The sequence below is a fragment of the Cyprinus carpio genome, chromosome B6 (assembly GCF_018340385.1).
Source record: "Cyprinus carpio isolate SPL01 chromosome B6, ASM1834038v1, whole genome shotgun sequence".
In the NCBI taxonomy this organism is placed as follows: domain Eukaryota; kingdom Metazoa; phylum Chordata; class Actinopteri; order Cypriniformes; family Cyprinidae; genus Cyprinus; species Cyprinus carpio.
The window spans coordinates 8,664,167-8,687,218 of record NC_056602.1 but is presented as its reverse complement, the minus strand read 5'-3'; the positions used below and the strand labels follow the sequence as shown (position 1 = coordinate 8,687,218).

The window sequence follows — 23,052 nt, the reverse complement described above, 5'->3', positions numbered from 1 at the left end:
TGTGATTGCAAAGCTGAATTTTCAGCAGCCAGTATTCCAGTCTTCCCTGTCACGCGATCCTAATCCTTGATGTTGAAATACAAATCTTTTGTAACATAAATGTCTTTACTGCCACTGAAAATGATCATTTCTTTTAAAAACAACAAATCTTACTGAACCCAAACTTTTAAATGATAGTTTATGTTTGAAATAAGATAAGTGAAGCACTCATTAAGAAGAAACCAGAGTCCAGAGGAGATAAGAAACAGGAGTTTCTGACCACAAGATGTTCAATTTTAAAATCAAAACAAGCAGAAACTGTAGAGTCGACCCGACCCAGCATCAGAGACAGTTACTGATGACAGCCCTGCTCAGTCATATAATATACCACCCTATGACTTGGGCATTTAACTTTCAGTCTACAAGTCACATAATGTTAAACATCTGCTAAATGCCAGATGCGGACATTCTCAGAAGCTGAAAAGTTTGTACTGCAATACAACCAAATATATAATTTCACTATTTTAATAAACTCTTCAGTGGCATACTGTGACACAGTGTGCATATTTTATATGCTTAACACTGGGATCCACTGCCCTTTTGGATAGATTAATATTGACTTGAAATTCAAGATATGGACAGTGTGACCGACGAGACGCCTGAAAAACACTAATAGCCCCACAGGTTCTCATAACAGCCCTGAATGCTGGACTTTGGCTGGCTTCTAACAGGTCCAAGACTCAGTGTGTGTGACTAGTTGGCAGAACATGAGAAGAGGCTCTCCTTTAAGCTAAATGATGATGTCCAAACACCTGATGGGTAAAGCATAAGGATTCCTGAACTAAGCTCAAAAAGCATTGGTGCTCCATCTGGCAGAACCGGTATTTTGCATACCTGTTATTACGTAATGCGTGGGAAATGTTTCTCTTTTTTCCTACACTGCCATTTGTGTTTAGTAAATAGCTAAAATAATTGCAAAGCCTATTATTATTATTATTATTATTTTAACTATTATTATTATTTATTTACAGATAAATCCTTATACAGGCTACCTAATACAGGCTGAGGCTAATATAATTTGATCGGGCAGTGAAAGATGTTATATCATCTGACAGAAGCACTTAGATCACTCCCAATGGGAGATGCCCTTTTATCCACACGATGGCAATGTTGCCTAATGTTCATTTCGAAAAAAAAAAAGCCTTAAGAAAATCCTGTTTTTATCATCATACAAAATATTTATGATGCGCCGGCTAGTCTTCCCCAAAGTTATGTGGACTTTGTTAAACCCTAATACTTATAAATCCAACCAATAGAAGACTAAACACATATATCAAGCAATTCAAAGTAACCAATTTGTGGGCGTTAATGCGTACTATAAGCAGATGTTTCACTCGTGTGACCATTTAGGGCTTGTTTTTTACGCTCCGTAACCGTCTTTTTTTTTTACGTACTTCGATAGGAACTCCATATTTTTTTAATGAACTCCTGTTCGACTACATGGCAACACATTTAAATGCCCTGAAACGGCATCTCTCTATGTGGATCGTCTACGTCACGCGCTCTGACCCTCTTGCCCATGGAAGCGCGTGAGACCCAGCCGGAGCCGCCCGTTCATCGCGTGAAAACACCTTCGGAAAGAATGTCATCTAGTGATTCCGTTACAAATGGATTTATCGGTCTCCGCGAATAATTTGCATCTCGGCGGTTTTGCGGTAAGTACTGGTGATTTCGCGCAGCTCCACTGAAGCGTTGCTAACATCTGGCGCGCGCTGGCGGCGGGAATTCATCGCTGCTTATCATTTATCGGCAGATTTCGTGCATCTCTCCTTCAGTCATTTTCAAAACTGAGCTGTAATAAACGCGGTGGTCAGTGCACAAGCGGAGAAACGGTTTGCATTTCTGTCGATGCCTGCTTTAAAGCTCATTCCATCTGCCTTTCTTCATTGCAGTGTCAACTGTGCAGAATATATGCAGTTGTACTATAGTTATGCTTACATAATTGATGGCATTGTTTAATGCATAAATTGAATAACTTGAGCAGGTGTAGTGTCGCTTCCACCTCTAATCGACATAACTACACCTCCCATCATCATCTCAGGTCCATCATCATCCCTGCATGGCGCATTTTATTCATCTGTTCATCATCTTCTAACCTGGGCAATGCAATGCATGTTGCATTATTTAGTCACATTAATTAGAATCCTTGATGACATGTGTTATGGCATCCTACAGTCCAGTATCCCACAGCCTGTGAAGTAGGCTGGTCTCCATTATGACTGATAGATGCTGTCACTGGGACTCAGGCTGGACCATCTTTTAGACACTTTTCTTTATGCATAATTGAGCATCCCTCTATATCCTTGCTCTCAGCTCCTGCTCTAATAATTCAAGAATTATTAGAAAAAGTCTGAATCTGTTTGGACTGTAATGGCAGTGTGGTTGCAGTTTTAGCTGCCTCATCATATTGACCAGAGTTTAGATTGAATGCAGGTTTGCTGCTGTGCACCATAATTGCTGCTGTGCAGTGATTTGCTTTGAGCATTCTACAATTACAGTATGTAAAGATTGCAGGGACAATGCATCATGATGCAGTAAGACATGTTCCTCAGAGACCCGGGCTGTCTTTACACTGCATTGTCATGTTACATGGTACGAAAAAGCATCCCAGGGACTTTTGTGTGTGTATGTGCATTTGAAATAACCAAGGCAGAGTTTCGCTATTCATTAGAAGTGACAGAATGATCTCTCTGACAGACGTAAGTGGTGGTGGTACACAAAGTCATTTGACTCCAATAAGTAACAGTTTATTACTGTTTCTTGGTCATCACGGTTAATAGGATGGTTTGCTTGTTCCCCTCCTCTCGTCTCATCTGAATATAAACCTGGTGCTCTGACTGACAGCAGACTCCTGGTAAATCCACTGTGGAGGTGGGTGGGGATTTTAAGGACTTCTTAAGTGGATTTCGGATTTTATTCTTGTAAATGCCAGCACAGTGGGGCAGGCTACTGCCATTTATGCAGTCTATAAGCTTTAAGTCATTGGATTATGTATGGATGTGTGTGTTTTGCAAGATTCTTTTCCGTGAACCAGTTCCTTTGTTAAAAAAAAAAAAAAAAGCTTAAAAAAGCTTCTTTGGTTCTTTTACGTCATCACACGACTACTTCGGCCAAATATATTTCTAACAATTCAGTGTATGTTATGCTGATATGTTATGTCAAACAAAGCAAAAGCAAATAACTGATTATTACATTGTATTCACTAGTTCCCCTAAATAGTTCACCCAAAAATTGAAAATATTCTGGCCATCGAAGATAATGGCTTTCTTTCTTCATAGAACACTAAAGATGATTTTTTAGCTGAAACCATGGTCCTTGGTTATTCATAATACAGTAGGTAAGTCTGCAGGTGCCGTCACTTTAAGAGTCAAAAAAGCCAATATAGGAAGCACAAAATTAATATTTGTGGCCACTGACAATATATGAAGTGAAACGATCAGTCTGTGCAAGAATCTGAACATTATTTACAACATTATTACTTGTAATCCATAACCTCAGGCAAACATCCTGGAGCTCAAGCTTATGTTGCATAATGACAAATACGTGGTAACAAAATCACGCGTGAATAGATGCCATTGTTGTTTAGAACATAGAGGGAGGATGCATTTGCAGACCATGACCATTGAGTCAGACCTGACCAAAAAGCTCCGCCTGTAAGTTTAATTAAGTTGTTTGGTTCAGCAATGGTCTTGTGAGAGGCACCTAGTGTATTGTGGTGTAGTCATATTTGTTCATTGCAAATCTCAGGTGGCAGGCTCACACAGACTCAAGAATTGGATATCACTATTGCACATAAACATCCGGCTTATTTGTTAATGAATAAGTGTGCAAGTGTTTGCATTGACTGCCTGGTCATGCTCAAGAGGTTGCCTTTTCTAAAATGTTTTAATATGCGTTTATACACACAATTATGTGCATTTTAGTTAGGGATCGATGACTAGTTGATTTGTGAGTGTGACTATAGTTTGTTTTTTCTTATTTGAAATATTTTTTACTTTAATTAGAGTGCTGGGCTTTAACCATTTACAGTAAACCCTTTCTTGTTTTGCTTTCAAATCCATTCCCATTAAAGTAGATCTGCATATTCTGGATAAATTGTGAATCACTATTATAATGGCTTAGAACAGATATCATAGAGTGGTGGAACTATGACATCACTTTGTAGGGAAAAACCCGGAAGTGAGTTAGCATTTTAGCACTTCCGGTTCCATCATCCCAGAGTCAGTGTTTTTTTTTAATGGGAGTTTGATTAAATCCCCTGAAATAAGGTCCGTGGTTCACACAAGTTCAAGATACTTTCACGTTTTATTCTGCGACATAAAGCACACCAGGTACACCCCACTCGTGATTTTTTTAAACTGTTACATTTCTTAAAAAAGATGGTTGCTAAAAAGTTGTTAAGTGGGACTACAGACGCTGTCTGAGACATATAACGTCATCACGCCAGACAGTTTATCAATTTACAGTATTTTCCAGTCGTAGTTTAATTTATAGTACAATTAAGTATAGAATAACCAATTAATAGTTTCCCGCATTTTATATTGTTTTTTCGACAAGGTTTTTTGCTTTGCCCCGAAATGCAACACAAGTCTTCAGATGAAAGATGCTCGTCTTTTTGCTTACTGATTCAAAGACTCTGGGTTTGTACCGTAAAGTAAACTTATATTACGATTATTCCATGTAAACACCACATTTACCGGCTTAGTCACGGTAAAAGTGAAACTTTAATGATGCATAGTGCTTAAAGCCACATTAAAATTAAATGTTTATTGCCACATGAAGCTGTTAGAAAGAAGAAAGATTGAGGATTTTTTAGAGACAAGGATAAAATAACATTTTGTGTGATGTTAGCCACCCTAACAAAATGAAAGCTGAAATGTGGTACTTTATTCACTAAAATAAGCTTCATCTTACCATATCCAAAAACTCGCTCACTCTGCTGTTATCTAATAGATTAAATGTACCAGAATTTTATTGAATAGTACGTGAAGACACTTTTTTAATGAAAATATTTATATTAATCATGGATTTATTGAGTTTTAATGCACCTTGTTTTGAAATGTACAGAAATATGTGCTTTCATATGTCTTTTAGTTATGATTATTTAATTTTTTTCACTATTCGATTTATTACTAATATCTCATTTCAGTTTTAGTCTGAATTTTTAAGGCTCTAGTTTTGTATTTATTCCAGTTTATATGAAAAGGTTCATGTAGCGTGGATTAAGATTAATCCATTGAACACTGAACGTGTTAAAAATAAGTTTGAAAAAGTTGTCGGGAGCATGGTGGTGGTGACGTTGAAGGCGAGCGACCGTGGTGCTGTAGTTCGTTTATAGCATTAGTTTAGCATTTAAGTTCTGGTGCTTTTATTTAGGCTTCAAAATTCATCAAAGTTATATTATTTTGTGAAGATTATCTTGATGGACAAAACGTGTAAATGATTGAACGCAGAGCTTATTTTTTTGCGATAATGCAAAAGCCAATGGAAAAATCTTATTGGCTTTTTGTTGAGGGAACAAGTGTGACAGCCGATCCGCCTACAAAGTGACGTCATAGTTCCCCTACTATATTCTCTTATGAGTCTGAATAGAATCTATATTTCAGCAATTTACAAAAAGCATTAGGCTACTAAACAAAATAATAATTTACCACTTACCATTTTGTCAAAAATGTTCTTTGCCTTTTTTAAAAAATGCAGCAAATAAAAGGTGGGAACTGGGAATGATGTGTCAAACTAGACATTGTAGTCACTGGGGGAAAATACAAAGTTGGCATTATTATGTGAATTATGACATATTATGTGAATGTTTCTAACATACAGTACAAATAAAGATATTGTGTGGTTGAAAACACTGTGAAGCTGTTTTATACATACAAGCGACAACAGCTCTTTCTGGATTAGTGGTGGCATATCAGAGTGTTAATAGACATTTCCGAATCATTATCATTTATAGGAATAAGATCCCAATTGTGCAGCTCTAAAGTGCAGTCATGTGTACTGTTTTTTGAGAATCTTGCGCCATGAGCACATATGATCAGGGTAGGGTGAACTGAAAGCAGAGGTCCCTTAAAACCGATTAGTCGACAAGGCAATTTTGAAATTATACTTTTGTTCCTCTAATCTTATTTCATTATCTAATCTCATCCTGTCTAATCTTAGTACTGCAGAACATCCTATCAAAATTCTGCTCTTCAAAATCACTGCTTTTTGCATGATGTGCTTCTACATAAAAATGAAGCTAGACCAAGCAGAAGATGCTATTGTTTCTATCTTAAAGGCATTAAAGCCATCCAGGATGATGAAAAAAGAGTGCATCTGCTGATCATACTATTTTTTGCTGTCAGTTGGGGGAAGGGAAGGGAACAGGTTGTCTTGTCATGCTGTTGCATGCTGGGATGCTGGAACACACATTGGAATACTTCCCTTGTTGCCCTGCCATAATGCTGCCAAGAACTCCAGGCTTTCTGTGCCATTCTAATAAAAGTGAATAGGACAAAGATTTCCATGCAGTTTTCTGGTACACCATCAACATGAAATGAAAAGTTAAATCCCTGTTTGCTTGCTTTATACATGTTCCTGGTCCTTCTGCACAATTCACCAGTTCACATTATTCAAAAAAGAAAAATGTTTGTCTTTCAAATATTCCATCAAATTGTAAATGATGATATGTCAAGATGCTCTTGAGGATGAACTTGACCTTCAGCTTCTACATTCCAGCCTCCTTAAAAGTGCTTGCCTGCTTTTAAGATCCAATTAATTCCAGATGGATAACATCAAGCTCTGTCACATTAGAAGTAAAATGGGTACCGATTATTGTTTTATGTTGACTTTAAGAAAGTCACCTTCACTTACAGTATATATCAGCCAGGCCAATTAGCCAACCAATATTTTGCCTATTTAAGAGTATCTGCATCCTTCTAGTGTTTTTCCTGTGATGTGAAAAAGCTGAATTTTCAGCAGGCATTACTCCAGTCTTCAGTGTCACATAATCTTTAAAAAGAATCAGAATAATTTGCTTATTTGCAAATGCTTTGATAAAAGAGCAGCATTTCATTGAAAATAGAAATCTTTTGTAATATTCTAAAAGTATCAGTTGTCATTTTTAAATCATTTAATGTGTGTTTTCTGAACAAAAGTAAAAAACAAAACAAAATCTCACTGGCCCCAAATGTTTGTTAGTAGTTTGTGACATCAGTATCAGCTTCGGCCATTAAAATCCATAACGGTTGACCAGTAAACTCAACAACTGTAATAGTCTGGTCTTCAAAACTATTAAGGTTCATGATATCTAAATAAATGGTAGGGGATTGAAATATATTTGCAAAGCAATATAATACTAGTGTATCAGTGGCACTGCATTTAAATGATAATAGCTGTATGTTGTGTGTTCCTGTGTGCAGAGGGAATGCCTACTCCAAGGCAAAGCCCTGTGGAGGAAAGGGAGGTGCTGAGTGGTGAGGGAAGATCCAACAACAACAACATGGCGACTGATGCCACCACCACCAACCTGCTGGCCTCTGTTAAAGAGCAGGTATGCCGCACTGTTTCCATCTGCCAGTGCCTGCTGGAGGGTAACTGTAATCTGAATAGCAGCTCAAACATGAGTGGCCACAGATTGTAGATGTATTAAGTCAACCTTCTGCTCATTAGTCAAGAGTAATATTTGCATTATCAATTCCTGGGTGGGGAAAGCTGGCTTTGAGGACATTTTATTATTTTATTTTTTATAACAAATTTATTTGAGTTTTTTTATTATATATTTTCATTTATCAGCCAATTTGTTTAAAAACAAGATTCTTAGCGTAGGTTTACGCTGAATTTGAGGGCTGGTTTTTAGTTACCTATTTTATTTTATAATCAGTTTGAGTTTTTTATCATATATTTTAATTTATCAGTTTAAAAACAAGATTCGTATTCAATGTAGGTTTACACTGAATTTGAAGGCTAGTTTTTAGTTACCAATTTTATTTTATTACAAATCTTTGTTAGTTTTTATTGTATATTTTATTTTATTACAAATGTATGATTCTATCTTATATTATTTTGTTTAGAAACAAGCTGATAAAGTCTAGTTTTAAATTTAGATTATTTAATTTTATTTATCTTATTTTTTTTTATATTTTTAATTATATATGTGTATAGTTCATCATTTTATTTTACCAGGCAAGTTTGGTTAAGAACAAAATTATTATTTACATGTTTTCTTACATCAGATCTGACTCTTCTGACTTCTAATCTGTTTCACAGTTCAGTGTCATGAAAACGACTAATTAAACTGTTAGCTTAATCATTACAGTTCTTGTTAATGCTGATAGCGTTCATTAACGCTGTGAGTCTCTGTTCAAATATAACTGATTGTCCCATTACCAGGCTTAACATGTTCAATAGCACACCAGAAACTGCTGCATAGATTTCATTGCATTGTGTGTGTGTGATTGCAGTGATTTGTGTGGTCAAGTCTTGTCATTTCTTTGTGCTCCTCTTGGACAGAATCAGGACATAGGCAAGTATTGTCACTCTGAACAATAGGTTGAATAGAAGAGGCCTGGTACAGCTGGTAGCTCACAGCATGGCACAAGGCAGATAGCCATTGCCTGACTTATCTCGCCTGGAGAACAACACTCAATAATCTCTCCTTTTCACTGGCTACATTAATTGCAACCTCTTATAGTGCTTGCCGGCTTGAAACCTGCAATACTTTCAGAATATAATATCTATTTCAGAGCAGATATAATGCTCCAGAATCATTTCGTTGCAGTCTAACAATGGCAAGCAATCATGAAAATATGCAGTGACACAACAAAGTGATATTTTTTCTCTTCAGAATACTATAATCAGTACAACAGCAATGTGGGCTTTTTATATGTGTGTGTGTGAGAGAGTGTGTCTCCTTTAAGGGCAGCTGCATCAACGAGTCTGTTTCTATCACAGAGAGGCAGGCCAACAGTGCAGCCTTCTCGCCTTCCGCACACACACACACACATAAACAAACACACATGCATTGCACACACACAGAGAGACTGAGGCAAAAGGAGGGGAAGAGGTCACAAATTCAGAAGCAAAGAGCAGCGAGACAGGATGGAAGCTGAGAAGAGACAGGATTTAAAGACAATGGATTTTGAAGCTAAATTAATGTTGTAACTGGAAACGGGTATGATGTGTGTACTGCCTACACATGATGGATATGTTTTTGATGGTAGAAGGCAGCGGTGGTGACACTTTTGTCCCTCCTGTCTTTCTGAAGGAGCTTCAGTTTGAACGGCTTACCAGAGAACTTGAAGAAGAGAGACAGATTGTGGCCAATCAACTGGAGCGATGCAGGTTGGGGGCGGAGTCTCCAGATGCTCCAAGTGACAGGTAAAACAAATCATGTTTTCTGTGAGTGCAATTTATTTTTAAAGCTCATTTAAACATGCTGTACATTTACTATTCCTCATACTATATGACTTTTGATTTCCAAATTATGTTATTTTCATATATTGAAAGTAAAAGTGTTTTAAAAGTAGCCCGTATGACATTTTGTACACTCTGCAATAGCTTTGTGTGGAGAACAGACTTAAATCCTATCTCTTTTGCTGTTGCTCTTGAATCTGTGTTCCTATAGATTCAAATATGGTGCCTTGAGACGCATAACCAGGTTTAACATCAGTGATGCCAAACATCATGGGTTTTAGCTTGCCTTGTTCATACAAGTTTGGAGTAAATGATGGCAGAATATATTTATGAACATCTGTGCTGCTTTCTCGTTATTACCATGAGGCCTGCTCAGCATGTTTTTCCTCTCAAAACATGCGCATGATTGTAAATATTTGATCACTGTTGCTGATGTGGTTTTTAACAGTTTTAGTTAGCAGTGGCAGTACTGAAGGAAATGAAAATTGTGTTTTCATTTGACTTACCTTCAGTGGAACACAGATTTTTTTTCTTTTTTAATTTTAATTAATTTTAATTTTGTTGTGTTTTTATCATTTTTAATGTTTTTTTTTCCCGATGTGTCTAAATAGTTCTTCTTAATTTTTATTTCAGTTTTAGTTGTAATTATTTTAGTACTAAACTAGTATTTTTAGGTATACTAAAAGAAAACGATGAATTATGCCTTGGCAACTGAAATAATGTAAGTCTAATTTTTTTTATGGTTTCTTTTATTTTAGTTAACATTTATTTTATATTATTGGTTTTAGTTTTAGTTTTGATTTTATTTTTAGTTAACGGTAATAACCCTCAGTTCAGTTTTGTTGTATGTAACTGAACAGCTTGAACATTCTGCTAAACATCATTTTTTGTGTTCCACAGAATCATGCAATTTTTAATTTTAGGATGAAATGTTTCATTAATAAAATAACAAAATAAAATGAACATCAAAAATATACTTTGCTGCGTAATTTTTACAAGGAGGTTTTAGGAAGAGGCTTAATTATTGCACTTTAATTATATTATTTTAAAGCATTCAAACGTATCTCATATGAGTGTATCCGTGGCAACTATGCATTTAAACCCTCCTCCCTCCACACATAAATGGATCATTCTTATGCCCCTGCCTACACGTGAAACACATTTAGCTGTACAGTATATGTAGTCTGTGTACATACTGTACAGAAACACAGCACTCGCTGTTCTGTTTCTCATGCTGTGTGTCAGTATGAAGGACAAGTGTGCAGCGAAGCGCAAACTGTTGTCTCTCTTTCCTCACTGAATAATTACTTTTATGGAAAGTGGGTGTTTGTCAATTTACAGTAAACACATTCAAGCTTTAGGGTATTTTGAAAGTTTCTCGTTTAATGAATGTCATGGAAAGAGTGCTCTTGATAAATCAGAGATGTTTGCTACAACCAACACTTCAGAAAGATTTATATTCAATCTGGTTAAGCTGAAGTACATCTCTTGCTTTGGCACAGTGAACTCTTTGTGTCTGTATGTGTGCATGCACATGTCAGCTGCCCTGTTTGTTCTTCTCATCTGTGAAGGAGTGTCTGTTCTGTTTTTACAGATGGCTTGTGCTGTTTTGCCACAGTATACAGGACATTTTTTCCTTTTTTTGCTTGAAGAAGGTCCATGTGTGCATTCTTGCTACCATGCACCCTATTACCTTTAACCTTTCTCTGTGTAGCATTCCTGCTGTCCCCACTGTGCCCCCTTTCAGCTGTCGCTGTACACTGATGACCGGTGTCCTTTGACCCCTCCTTTGCAGACAGTGTCGCTTTTTGGCAGACATTAGCAGACACCCTTCTGCTGTTTTAAGACAGTGGCGTCTACATTCTGTCATTAATTCAACCTGAACTCCTAATACCACATTCTGTCATTTTGCTCTTCTTCAGTTCCTACAAAATGCACAAGTATGTTCATTTCTTGTCATTAACCGGACAGGATTTTTAAAATGTGTGTCAGAGTGATGAACGCGACAGTCAGTGGACTGTAACAATGTGATTGATGTTCACTTGTAATGGTTTCCTAATGCTGGGCAAATGGAGCGGATCTTTTTGCTTTTCATTGACTTATTGGAAGATGAGATGGGCCATTCTACAAAACGGATGCCATTTGTGTTTCTCCTAAACGTGTGAAAAATAACTAGAAATAGAAATAGCTGATGCCAAATTTTAGACATGCACAGTTCACTGTGATTTACTAACACATCAACAAAACAACAGTACATTTATTTTAATTGTCTATATTTTTTAATATTTATTTTTTATTGTCTTTTGTTACGAGGATGCCTTTTTGACCAGGAAAACAAAAGTTCGTTTATTGTATTTACTCTTTCTATATACTGTACAGATGTAGTTTTAAGTGAAAGGACTAGCTAGTTAAAAATGTACTAACCCTCAGGCCATCCAAAATGTACTATAGATGGGTCTTCATCTTTACAAATGTTGTTAAGACTGATAGTGTTCATTAATGCTGAGTTAAATCTCTGTTAAAATCCAACTGATCATCCCACAATTCTTCATTGAAACAGATTTGGAGAAATTTAGCATTATAGTACTTGCTCACCAATGGATCCTCTGCATTGAATGGGTTCCGTCAGAATGAGAGTTCAGGACCAGCTGAAAGAAGTAATCCACATGATATGTGTAATCCACATATTGTGTAGCATAAAATTGTGCTTTTAACGTCAAACTGTTGATTTTGGCTAAAATACGAGTCCTCTATCCGTAATATGCTTTTTCCAGTGAAAGAGTCATCTTGTCTGAATTAAGAGAGAAATATGCACAGATCAAGCACTGTTTACAAGTGAAAAAGAAGAAATATGTTGTGGATTTTGATGTGATAGGATGGATTTTTTTCACTGCAGGGAAGCATTATTGTGGATTATGGACTCACATCATTGAGACATTCACATTGGGAGGTTTTTACAAGCTGTTTGTACTCTCATTCTCACGGCACCCATTCACTGCAGAGGATCCACTGAGCAAATACATTTCTCCAAATCTGTTCTGATGAAGAAACAAACTCATCTACATCTTGGATGGCCTGAGGGTCAGTTCAATAGTTTGGTGCCAAGTTTTACACATTAAGAAATAAATTGTGTTTTTGTGAATAGTCATCTGAGTCATGGTATAGATTCACATTAGATGAAGACTACTCATAAATGTTTTCTATACAAAGTGTTTTAATTATACAAGGTGTGAGTCACCCACCTCAGTATATTGTGCCATGTTGAAATGACATGGTTCGAGCAAACATCTTAAGAGAATCTTTGCGCTCACTGGCTTTCGTTGTGTAGATACAATATTAGTATAGTATAAAATTAGACAGTGAACCACATTTTTATAGTGCTTACCCAATGGAGAGAACATGAATACACCTTTAAAGCTTATAGTGTTTTAGTATCAATTTATCTTACTGTATGTTTCGTTAGGTTTATCAGTGGAGGTGATCGTAAAATGTCCACCCTGTTAGCATAATTTTCATAGCAAGCAAGTGATAATTGGAAATTGTTAATACCACTAAAAATCTGTCTCTTTGTCTGTAAATCTGTAAAACTGTCGACTGTGTTACTTTTCTGAAGGCATAATTATTACATATATTAAAATTATTTAATGCCATAATATATTACTACTTAAACACAATATTGATCTGTTTTTTTAAAAGTTAGTTAAATCAACTTAAACTGAAAAAGGCACTCGTTTCATAAAATGCCTCAGATGCTTTGTGCACCGTTGTGTGACATTTTTCTCCTCTCATTTAATCTTTTGTCTTTTCTCGTCATTTTTTCCAGCTCTTCTGAGAAGTCTCTTCTGTGGAGATCTGCAGGTATTTTTGTCTTGTTCTCTTCCTGCTTGTTATTTTTTCTTGTCACCTGTTGAAAATAAGAGTAAGCAGAACTATGACATTTTAGACAGCACTGCAGTCACATACATACAGCACAGATCACATAGTCTAGCTTGGAACAATGACTCTAAGAAGGTTGAGCTGGCTGAGTTTTGTACTCAAGGATACTCTGAAGCATTTAGAGGACATGTAATTGAGTGTAAATATTTTCCTGACCTATCTTTTCTCAATGTCTTATGGTTTAGTTACAGTATCCCAAATTGTAATATTTGGTATTTTTAATGTAACATTGATAGCACAAGAACCATGCCAAGAACTCTTTCACTCTTGACAAGCATGTGTTGTGGATTCTTCTGGGCTTTTTTCTTTTTATTCTGCTCTAAAAAAAGACATCAGACGCTGTGGTCTTGTGATCTGGTCACTCAACCTTATGAACAATATCCCATGAATTATTCCACTGAACTACATTTGAAATCTCTTTTTCTCTCTCCAAATCCTCAGAGGGCAGCTAAAACTGTTTTCTACCCTTTTCTTCAGTTTTAGTTCCTATTGTCATCTCTTACTGTGAGAATGTCTTTAAAGTATGGAAACACAATAGACCAGACACCTTATTTTTTTATCTGTGAAAATCGGAAAACATTTTACATATTCTGTCAACGGCTATTATTTTGGCTAAATTATGGCATATTTTAGGTTAATGCTCCGTCTAAGTGTGTCAAGGGATAAAGGTAACTCTATCTTGATCATTTTCTCAAATACTTAAACCTGCTTACAGTGTGTTAACCATTTGGTCATCAGAATCCTCAGGTGCAGGTGTGTCTAAGCCGTCGGATGGTTGCTCCTCGCCCACATTTGGGGTCAGAGGTCAGGGGTTACTTTACTCTCCTGAATTGGAACAGATCTCCCTGCGTGAAAGTGAGGGTCTGTTCATTCACATTCCATATTGCCTTCTGTCACTTCTATGTCAACAGTTTATATGCATGATGCCTTTATGCAATTTTCCAAGTTGAATACAGCTAAAGATCTATGGGCAGCATCTGTGGCCTACTGTTGATTACCACAGAAAATAGTGTGTCTCAGTTTATACACTACTGTTAAGAGGATGTTTTTATCATGTCTCTTATTCTCACAAAGGCTGTGTTTATTTGATGAAAATACAGTAAAATCAGTAATACTGTGAAATTACAATTTCAATTCAGTATGGAGACAAAGCAAGGCTGAATTATCAGCAGCCATTACTCCAGTCTTCAGTGCCACATGATTCTTCATAAATCTTTCTAATATGCTGATTTGTTATTAAAGTTCAAAAGAACAACATTTATTTGAAATACAAATCTTTTGTAACATTGTAAATGTCCTCACTGTCATTTTTAGATGCATTTAATGCTTCCTTGTAACAGTAAAAAGTCTTTATACACCTACATTGGAAACCTAGCTGGGATGCACTTGCATTTCATAAGCTAATTACATTTTGTAATCCTTTTGAAGCAGACCACTTTTAAAGGTGGATGAACGTCTGGTTATGTTTTTCTGATGTAATACTTGTTGATGAAGTTTGCTCCATGCAAACAGTACTTTCACATGTACAGAAGTTGTATTTTTATTACTGTTCACACAGTGTAGAAAGCAAATAATTTCTAGCTGCTTGAAGGACTGGAAATAAATAAATAAACATTTTCACCTTTTTAAATACTTTTGACTGGAGTACTGTATAATTACTATTACATCCAGTACCATGGCATCTCAGCTTTTGGTCAGGAAACACTTCTGGTGTTAAGATGCTATGGTTATACTTAATGTGATCTACAGCTAGCCTGGTAGGCTTCTACTTTAAGAGATTTACTGTGTATATTAGGGCTTTTACAGTACCAAGATGTAAGTAGATTATACCAGTACCCTTTAAATATGATAACTCTCACTGAGCAAACTAAATAATTAAATATCAATCTCATTATAAAACAATCAAAATAAAACAATAGCATGCAGCCTTCAGTTAATTTTCAATTAGGTAAACATTACTTTTCAAGCGTTTCAAATAATTATTTAACTAAACAGTCAGTATCAAAGTACAAATAAATACATTAAAAGCAGTGAATGTTGTCCTCTTTTTCTTGCAGAAAATAATGTTTGATTACATTTTAAAGGAGCATTAAATAGCCTGGTTCTCGTCTTAAAATGTAAACATATTAAGAAAAAATTATGTTTTGTAATTTCAGTGGTGTACACTCACTGTACTCATAATAACTTTATATAAAAGTGTTTTAATTATACATGGTGCGGGTCACCCTTTTCAGTGATCGTCATGTTGAAATAACCTATCCTCGCGCTCATTGGCTGTGGACACGCTGGTAGCGTAGTGTTTGGTGACGCAAAAGCGAAATTTAGACAATGGAACACTGGAAATTCAGAATGTTACCTTTACAGCCGAAGCCAGAAAGAACGACAAGTACAAAAACGAACGCAAACGTAGGTACAGCCTACACCGAGTGGAATGATTTTATGGACAGGTAAGGGAATTAATGACTTTTTAATTTAATTTAGAACTGAGAGACGATCGTACTGAACTACGTCGATAGATGGCAGTGCAGCCTCTAAAAACATCGCGCTATGTACTTAAAATATACAAGCAGCAGCGATGCTAACGCTAACGAACATGGTTTTTTTCTGTCTAGATTAATATGAGACATAAATGACTGTTTATATAATAAAGCTGCACATGAACGATCAATTGCTCCAGTTATTGGTAAAAACTGTTTATGTTCTTCGTCGGTAGTAGTACGAAAGTAACGTAAATGTGTCTCATGCATTTTTACAAAGTGAAACACGGGTCGTCATTAATTAATCGACATCATGTCACAGTTTCTATTGATAGAGCTTAGGCTGTATTTAACCTAGAAATCCATAGTTCAAATAGAATTGTTTTACCATTTCTGAGCATAAAATATGTTGTCTATCTCTCAGTATTTTTCTGGTGTGCCTTGCTGTTTCCTTGACTCAGGGTCTGCGCCAAACTCACGCAGCTCTACTCAAATGAATTCGTATTCGGATAGTGGATATCAGGAGGTGAGTGGTTACTATAGTAACACCGTGACGCCCAGGCGATCGGAAGGGAGGTCTCAGTCGACAAGCTCCGCCCCCAATGGAAGCCCCACCCTCGCCATGAGTTCCAGGGCTGAAGGACAGGCCTCAGCACAGGTATGAACACAAAACATAAAGAGATAAATTGCTTAATTTAACTTTGCATAGGTTATACGGCTTTTTTAGATGTCATTAAATTCAAATTATATATGTGCAGTTTTATTAAGGATTTTTCAGTTATTTTTTTTCCTACCTGAGAAGTCGGAATGATCTTAAACAATCACTAAACAAACTGTAATGTGCTGCGTTTTCAAACATATTGCATGCATGGACTGCTTCCGGCAGCGCTGCAAGAGCTAGAGGCGCCATCTATCGGCTGTGTGCGGGACACCCTTTGCGTCTCAGACACTTCAGCAGCCCAGTGGCAAATGAGTTTGCAATAAAATTAAACGATGTTCCCCGCCATCTAGTTCGATTATCAGATCGCACACACTGTAATTACAGAAATATGTAGTCTGACGCGCTGCATATTTGAGAGTGAAGCGCGGCGCTGCGTTTGACTACACGCGACTATCCGGTGTTTTTAGAGAGGATTGCCGTTTCAACGACCTCCACATCTGCAAGAGCTGTGATTTTGAGTCGCTTATAACATGCATTGGGAACACAAATCTTCCCAAATTAGTCATGAGAATCGTGTTTGTCAATAAAACTAAAAGCTTTAAGGACATCCTCTTTTTCGCCAAAATAAAAGCTCTCTAAGCTTCACGTTTGAAAGCAAAAGTCGAGACACATAAACCTCAGTATAGTGTTTAGTCTTGTTCTGTGAAATGTATTATAATAACTAATTACATATTGTTATTTAGTAAATTATCTTGTGTATTATAGTGTATTATGCATATTGTTTTATTCTGTTAAAACTTATGAATAAGTTCCTGAAGTTTTAAAAACGTGTTGTGTAAAGGTGGATCATATCATAATTGCTTTGTCCTCCTGTGTGACCCTTCCTTAAGATTTAATTTTGTGCTTAATTTTGAGGCTAAATGTGGAAATGTCCGTACATGGAGCCCATAGAAGGGTACTTTTAAGTTTTCTTTCCTTTTTTGTCCTTAGCTGATTTCAATCCTGATGTATCCTTCATTGTACAGTATTTTTAAAAATAAAATACCATTTGAATATTTCAGTAATAACTGTATTATCACAGTGTACAGTAGTGTGTATGGATGTTGGTTCTTTTTAGTGTTTGATTGTGTGTAATCTGTTTTTCAGGTGGGCAGCAGTGGCCGTGTCATGAGGCGTGTCAGTTCTGTTCCCTCTCGTGCCCCGTCCCCACTCTACACCCCGTCCCCGCCTGCGTCTCGCCAGCCTCTGCGTACTTCCCTCGGAAGCCCCTATGGCTCACCTATAGTCTCAGAGCCCCGTCCTCTACCTAGTATATTTCCTGGCACCACCTTGCCTCCGGCCTCCAGCCATGCTCCCGAGCCAGTGCACTCCAGCTACTTGGGACGGCATGGAAATGGGACGGGGTCAGAGTCTGGATCACCAACGCTCCTGCGGGCCGGTATGACTGCTCAGCCTCAGCAGTACGGGACCCTGGGGAAGCACGATACACATGCATATGACAGCACTCACTCTTCCTTTGGGTCTCGGGCCTATGACATCTTTGAGAGGATGGTCCTTTCAAGACCGGATAGCCTTACAGGTGGGTTACACACACAAACTGTCCTATTTTTATTAAGGTTAGGAGTTTTTCTACTACTTGTGATAGGTTTGGGGTCAGTAAGATTTCATTTTTTGTTAAGTGAATACATTTTTTATAATGTTATAAAAGATTTTGAAAGTTCTTTTGAACTTTCTATTCATCAAACATTTTATTATGGTTTCCACTGAAATGTTGAGCAGCACAATATTTTTCAGTTTTGATAAGAGTAAAAAAAAGTTTATTGAGCACCAAATCAGCATGTTAGAATGATTTGAAGGATAATGTGACAGTGAAGAAAAAAAAAGTACATTACACACAATTACTGTTTGTATTGTATTTTAAGTATTAATTAAAATGCGTAAGATGTGAGAATAAAAGATTTCTTCTAAAAACATTCAAAAAACGTACTAATCCCAAACTTGGCTTGAAGCAACCAACAATTTTCTGGAGTGTGTTTTTTCCATAAAATTTAAATCCATAAAACGATTTGCTCTTTTATCCTGACCAAACCAGAACTCTATCAAACGCAATTTCTGCACCACTCTTGAAAAGTTATGGATTTGAGGACAGAGATTTGAATATGTGTGAAACTTTCTTAGCGTTGTATATGCACTATATTATACAAGGATTAGTAATGCTGTCGCTTATCGGTGTGTGTTTGGTTTGCATTATAAAATCTTCCCTGGCTTAAGAAGGTATTTCTTTCCTGAAAATCCTCTCGTGAGGTGAATTTTCAAAACTCTGAAAAAACTGTGAAGAATACATTAAGCATTTCACAGTTTAGTCTATAACATAATGTATGCTGTCTATTAAAATCTCAATTATAAGAGCCACAGAAAGAAAACTTCACATATCTCTGGACATAAACTCAGAGAGACTGACACAAATTGGTTCTCATAAAAGTGCAAAAAAGGAGCGTAGTAATTGCTCCTACCTGAATAATCATAACCCTCTGATTACAAGATGCTGTGTGCGAATATGAGTTTGTGAATTGAAAGTGCTGAGATGCATTAATATAGGGCTTGTATAGTATATTGTTTCAAAATCATTTTACAGTCTCAATTCCATCTGCAATAAACATCCACATGAAACCGGAGCTGTATGGATATTGATTGTAAATGTGTGTGTGTGCACATATCTTTATGCTTGTGTGCTCTAGTGTTTTGTAGGATTACTCCGATGATAATCTCACATTCTGGCTCTGTGGGAGACTTTCTCAGATGTGCCCCACTGCCCCATTTATGCCGTGTTTCTCTGTAGATCATGCATGGTGTAAAACCTTTGAAAACTACGCTTTTAACTCCAGGCCCTACAGAAAGAACTATTGCCGAATTTGGAGATGCATGAAGTGATAAAAAGTTTATGAAAGACAAACTCACAGAATTCTGCATGGCTGTTCCAAACCAGTGAGCTGTGTAGCTTGGTTCGGTTCATACTTTGCTTTATTATATTTCTGGTGTCTGATTGACATGTAAGGAAAGTTCTTTAAGAGTTGTCTTTAATGTCAATGCTAATGTTACATTAACTCAACATTCAGTCATAGTATAAAGGCAGAGTAGGGATATTTGCTTATTCTTTTGAACATGAAGTACAATAGTATAACTAAGCCCCTTGGACCACGGAAATACTAGAGTATCTGACTATAATAATCATTCAGTACCGTACTAGTATTAACACTGTACCAGGGTTTTGAGATTCTGATGCTCAAGCTCTAGATTTAGATTTAATTTGATTTTGAATCATTTTGGTTTATTGTCTGTGTCCAGCTTACTAATGAAATCTCTTTGCAAGTGTTGTAAATTCTACAGCATTTAATTCTGTCAGACTGGTTCGTTTTTGAAATTCATGAAAAGGGCCGACATAAAAGAGTCATTCGTCTGAGGAACCAGGCTTCACTGTATGTTTTTGATTCACTAAAAACAACCGGATTTTACACTGGTTGCATTGTTTTTGCTTGCAGCCCATGAATACTGTTCTTGCCATTAGAAAATGCCCTAAGATTTTCCCCCCCATGGTGCTGCAGAACAAAAATTGATGTACAAATACATGCATACAGGCAGATAAGATTTTTTGCCAACAAAGCTAACATTGTAGATCAAGTAAGTTTGGTTATCAGCTGATGCAATTATCTCACAATGGGCAAATATTGCCTAATTAATCAAACTGGTCAATATATGCCTATCAATTCTGATTGGAATATCTGAAGATAGTCTGATGACAATTTGAAGGCAGTGATCAAAGTTTGTCTGCCAGGTTTTGATTAGATTGTGGTCAGATGAGTTCCACTGAAAGCTCTGGTTGTGAATGTCAGTCTCACAAGGTTGTGTGGTTATACATGCCCTACAGCTCTTAAAACTATTATACACTAATGAGCATGCAGTACAATGTCAGTACAAGCATTCACAAGGTTTGTCAGTAGATTCAGTAATTATGCTACAAGAGTTGGGTAATTGGGAATGCAATTTTGGGTAGGCGTTCATGAGCAAATCTATTGTATCCAGTTTGCAATGAAATCGTGTGGGAGAAAGGCTGAAACCTCTGGCTAATTCATCTAAATTGCACAATTAATTGTATGTGTATCTCTGATTGTGTCAGGCAAACTGACATTCACGTCACTAACAGCAACACAACGTAGTGCCTTCTTTCAGTAGAAAAACTGTTTTTAGCTCACGCTCTTAGCTTCTGCAGTATATGCCTCGTTCTTGTTCAAGGTCATTATCTCTCACAGATACATCTGAAGGTGTGAAAGTCCAGTGGAGTGGTTAATTACAACAGATTGTTTTTATAAAATACAACTTGCATCTCCATGTGAAGATTTGAGAGCTATTGATGCAGGATACTGGTCAAAAGTTTTGATTAGTTAAGATTATTTTTAAGTTTATGATAAGCCTAGTATGTCTATTATGCTATTATTTTGACAAGTCTATTATTTTTAGCATGGTTACATTTATTTGATTCAAAATAATGGTATTAATAGTATACAGGTGCATCTCAATAAATTAGAATGTCGGGGAAAAGTTATTTCAGTAATTCAACTTAAATTGTGAAACTTGTGTATTAAATAAATTCAATGCACACAGACTGAAGTAGTTTAAGTCTTTGGTTCTTTTAATTGTGATGATTTTCCTCTTGACAACACCCCATAAATTCTCTATGGGGTTCAGGTCTGGTGAGTTTGCTGACCAGTCAAGTACACCAACACTATGGTCATTTAACCAACTTTTGGTGCTTCTGGCAGTGTGGGCAGGTGCCAAATCCTGCTGGAAAATGAAATCAGCATCTTCAAAAAGCTGGTCAGCAGAAGGAAGACTGAAGTGCTCCAAAATTTCTTGGTAAACAGGTGCAGTGACTTTGGTTTTCAAAAAACACAATGGACCAACACCAGCAGATGACATTACACCTAAATCATCACAGACTGTGGAAACTTAACACTGGACTTCAAGCAACTTGGGCTATGAGCTTCTCCACCCTTCCTCCAGACTCTAGGACCTTGGTTTCCAAATGAAATACAAAACTTGCTCTCATCTAAAAAGAGGACTTTGGACCACTGGGCAACAGTCCAGTTCTTCTTCTCCCTAGCCCAGGTAAGACGTCTCTGACGTTGTCTGTCATTCAGGAGTGGCTTAACAAGAGGAATACGACAACTGAAGCCAAATTCCTTGACACGTCTGTGTGTGGTGGCTCTTGATGCCTTGACCCCAGCCTCAGTCCATTTCTTGTGCAGTCCACTCAAATTCTTGAATCGATTTTTCTTGACAGTCCTCATAAGGCTGCGGTTCTCTCGGTTGGTTGTGCATCTTTTTCTTCCACACTTTTTCCTTCCACTCAACTTTCTGTTAACATGCTTGGATACAGCACTCTGTGAACAGCCAGCTTCTTTGGCAATGAATGTTTGTGGCTTACCCTCCTTGTTAAGGGTGACAATAATTGTCTTCTGGACAACTGTCAGATCAGCAGTCTTCCCCATGATTGTGTAGCCTAGTGAACCAAACTGAGAGACCATTTTAAAGGATCAGGAAACCTTTGCAGGTGTTTTGAGTTGATAGCTGATTGTCATGTCACCATATCCTAATTTGTTGAGATTAAATTGGTGGGTTTTTGTTAAATGTGAGCCAAAATCATCACAATTAAAAGAACCAAAGACTTAAACTACTTCACTCTGTGCACATAAAATATATAAAACACAAGATTCACAAAATTAGATATAAATTACTGAAATAAATGAACTTTTCCATGACATTATAATTTATCAAGATGCACCTGTATAAAAATTAGTATTGGGAAATATTGCAATTTAAAGGAATTGCTTTCTGTTGTAATATATTTAGAAATATACATTATACATTTTCAGCATCATTAATCCATTCTTCAGTGTCACATGATCCTTCAGGAATCATTCTATTGTGTGCTGATTTGGTGCTCAAGTAATATTTCTTATTATTATCAATGGTAAAAACTGTTTTTGCTGCTTGATTTTATATAAATATATATATATACACACACACACACACACACACACACAGTACCCACACATACATATATTATGTAAACCTAATATTGTATTTTGGATGCGATTAATCGCGATTAATTGTTTGACAGCACTACTTGAAATATAATAAACATGACCTGAAATAAGACTTAAAAAAATATATATATATATATATTTCAGCTGGTTGCTAAAACTAAATAAAAACCATTTAGACATATTTAAGTAAAACAAAAAAAAAAAAATGTTAAAAACCTTCAATAAATTTACTAAAATGGCACGATTTTAAATCTCTGATCTTCATCTAGGCTTGCAAACCTCTTATAGTCAGAACAGCCAGTTGGGCCAAGATGCCCGCTCCCCTGACTGCCACGTCACACCAATCTATGAAGACAGAACCTTCCAGAACCCTCTATACCAGAGCCCCACGCACGGCTCCCAGAGTGCTAGCTCCAGAAACAATACAGGTATGTGACGA

General features: G+C 36.7%; 1 protein-coding gene and 1 long non-coding RNA gene across 9 annotated transcripts in view; one reads left to right on the top strand and one right to left on the bottom strand.

Annotated features, from left to right (window-relative positions):
* The first annotated feature begins 1,373 nt into the window (after positions 1–1,373).
* The window catches only part of LOC109090208 (plakophilin-4-like), a 33,806-nt gene continuing 12,127 nt past the window's right edge, over positions 1,374–23,052 (top strand). The window contains exons 1-8 of one of the 8 annotated variants that reach the window (XM_042725537.1): positions 1,374–1,694; positions 7,443–7,573; positions 9,287–9,399; positions 13,259–13,293; positions 14,110–14,232; positions 16,310–16,506; positions 17,656–18,088; positions 22,883–23,041. In XM_042725537.1, coding sequence (XP_042581471.1) covers positions 7,448–7,573; positions 9,287–9,399; positions 13,259–13,293; positions 14,110–14,232; positions 16,310–16,506; positions 17,656–18,088; positions 22,883–23,041 — 1,186 coding nt within the window. In that variant the 5' untranslated portion in view covers positions 1,374–1,694; positions 7,443–7,447. Of the gene's footprint in view, positions 1,695–7,442; positions 7,574–9,286; positions 9,400–13,258; positions 13,294–14,109; positions 15,819–16,309; positions 16,507–17,655; positions 18,089–22,882; positions 23,042–23,052 lie in introns of those variants that run through there. The other 7 variants (XM_042725538.1, XM_042725540.1, XM_042725539.1 and 4 more) reach the window with 7 other exon arrangements.
* Positions 13,571–16,351, bottom strand: LOC122137648. Its single transcript, XR_006154989.1, has 2 exons — positions 16,237–16,351; positions 13,571–14,216 (listed from the first exon to the last, which is right to left on the bottom strand). It is a non-coding gene; the product is annotated as an uncharacterized LOC122137648 (long non-coding RNA).